General features: G+C 58.5%; 1 protein-coding gene and 1 pseudogene across 1 annotated transcript in view; both read left to right on the forward strand.

Moving 5' to 3' along the window:
- LOC144488311 (uncharacterized) overlaps positions 1–2,500 on the forward strand; it is a gene marked incomplete at its 3' end in the record, with an annotated part of 59,187 nt that overhangs the window by 44,928 nt on the left and 11,759 nt on the right. Inside the window, exons 3-4 of the mRNA XM_078206359.1 lie at positions 1–27; positions 1,430–1,738. The exon at positions 1–27 is cut by the window's left edge and continues 267 nt beyond it. Of these exons, the coding sequence (XP_078062485.1) occupies positions 1–27; positions 1,430–1,738 (336 nt within the window). The remainder of the gene's footprint in view (positions 28–1,429; positions 1,739–2,500) is intronic.
- LOC144488312 (U2 spliceosomal RNA) lies at positions 890–1,091 on the forward strand (annotated as a pseudogene).

Below are 2,500 nucleotides of genomic sequence, written 5' to 3' on the forward strand. Positions count from 1 at the left end.
GCAAAACCGTCAGGGTGTTCGTCACAAGTGAGTGTCCCCCCAGAGGGATATCCGATAACCAGTGGCGACGTGGCTGCTGCCTTTCGGGTGGAGGGGGGGAAGGAAAAGCGCATGGAGCAACTGTAACGCCACCCACTGGTGGGATGGCGGAACTGCAGCGTGACCTGTTGACATAGAGATTTCCCATTCTGAAAATTTACAGGGGTGTTTGCACTGGGAAGGGCAGTTGGCCTTCAGTGGCGGGGCAGAGGCCGTTCAACCCCTCCAGCCAGTCTTTCCCCCTCGGTTAGATATAGCCTGACTCCGATCCCCAAACCCTGGTTCCCCTCAGTGACCCTCGAGTCCTTCCCGCCAACAAAAAACATTTCATCTCCATCTGGAGATCTCCAAATAATCTTCCAAGTTGGCTTTTTTTCACTGCAGGGATTGGGGGTGGGGGGGGGGAGAGGAGGGGGGCTGGTTCCAGATTCCCACTCCCCATTGAGTGAGGAAGGGCACATTCCCTTGAAATATATTTTAAGGTCCCCCCTGAACCTCATTCAGGATTCTCCATCTCCTTCCAGAACTAATGGTGTCTCCATATGAACTCCCATCGCAAACCCATTACCCGGTCCCAAACACCATGAGTTAATGTCCCCCTTCAACCTCCTCTCTCCATGTTAACCAAATTTCCTCGTTGACCTCCCCTGCCACCTCCGCCCACCCCCCCTCCCACGACCCCGTACCGCCATTCTGTTGGATGTCCATTACTCAGCTCCCTCTCAGACAGAAATGTTGAACTCGATACTCCAGTTGGGGCAGAATTGGTGGTTGATTACAGGGTTCAATGCAACTTTCTCGCTCTTGTATTCGACTGTGAAGTAAGCCCACGATACCGGGCACCTTAATAATCGTGCTCTCGGCCTTTTGGCTAAGATCAAGTGTAGTATGGATCGGCTGCACTTGGTTGAGGTCATTAGGTTACACTGAAGCTTCATATGTTTCATATGAAGCAATTTTTAAAAGCGGCATCTCGGCCTTTTGGCTAAGATGCAAATGAGCTCAAGTCTTGAAGGAGGAATTGCTTTCCCTCCTCCAATCAGCTTGGCTCATGTAGACGAGGAGGTTACAGGGGCGCGGGGGCAGAAAGTTAAACCGATGGTGTTTGGGATCGGGTAATGGGTTTGCGATGGGAGTCCATGTGGAGACATCATTAACTCTGGCAAGGTGGCAGAGAGTCCTGAAAGGGGTTCAGGGTCTGGGAGGGTTGGGTGGGGCCTTACGGCCTTGCCTCCATTGCGATCCTTCACGGTGTTTGCAGGGGCCTCGCGCTCTCGGAGGGTCAGCGACGTGGGGTGGGAGGGGAGGAGTGACGGCAGGAACTGTAACCTCTCTCCCGTTCCGTTGGTTTTCCTTCCTGACCATCCCGCCTCTTCCCATCCACCTGCAGGTCGCAATGTGAAGCCGGAACTGCGTCAGGAGAGGCGGAGCGTCAAGGCGTTTGCGCAGGGTGAGCGTCTGGGGGTGGTGTGTGCGGCACGCACGGGCAGCGTGCAGCCCTACTTCGAGCTGTACCGCTGGGAGGGCGGCACGCCAGTGGCCACGCAACGGGCAGAGTACAAGAGTCCATCTGTGACCTTTGACATCCGGGACATCGCCAAGGTCGGGACGGAGAACTACACTTGCGGCTACTGGAGATGGGTCTCGGGACGGGAAATACGGTCACAGCAGAGTGACCCCCTGCCTGTAATGGTGATCGGTAAGTCCAGCTGCCCCTCCCACCCTCCGACTCGGGGGTCACCATCCTACACCCAGACCCCCTGCCCGTACCCCATCACCCCCCCCGCCACGCCACCCCCCTCCCGCCCCACCCTCCCTCCCCCCGCCCACCCCACCCTCCCTCCCCCCGCCCACCCCACCCCCCTTCCCCCTGCCCACCCCACCCTCCCTCCCCCTGCCCACCCCACCCTCCCTCCCCCCGCCCACCCCACCCCCCTTCCCCCGCCCACCCCACCCTCCACACCGTTTCTCATCCTCAGAAGGGACTCCAGATTCCGTCCTGGGACCCGTCTCCCCCAAACCTCAGGCCCCGTCCAGATTCGAATGTTCCCACATTCTCCCCCGCTCCGTCTCCTGAACCTTGGGAAACATCCACTTTTCCAAAACACTGGCCCCACTCCACTGTGCAACATTGTGTCCGACTCCATCCCGTTCAGCAGCCCCCTCCCGCTCACCCCCCCATCACTCACCCCCGCCCTGCTCACCCCCCGCCCCGCTCACCCCCCCGTCACTCACCCCCGCCCCCTTCTTCACTCCCCCTTCGCTGACCCACACTGACTCCAGCAATGCCCCCCCTTTCCAAATCCTCACCCTCCTGTTCAAATCCCTCCCTCGCTCCCTCCCTATCTCTGTAACCTCCTCCAACCCCTACAATTCTCATCCTCCTGTTCAAATCCCTCCCTCCCTATCTCTGTAACCCCCTCCAGCCCCTACAATTCTCATCCTCCTGTTCAAATCCCTC

Source organism: Mustelus asterias, unplaced genomic scaffold (genome assembly GCF_964213995.1).
Source record: "Mustelus asterias unplaced genomic scaffold, sMusAst1.hap1.1 HAP1_SCAFFOLD_1455, whole genome shotgun sequence".
Taxonomy (NCBI): Eukaryota; Metazoa; Chordata; class Chondrichthyes; order Carcharhiniformes; family Triakidae; genus Mustelus; species Mustelus asterias.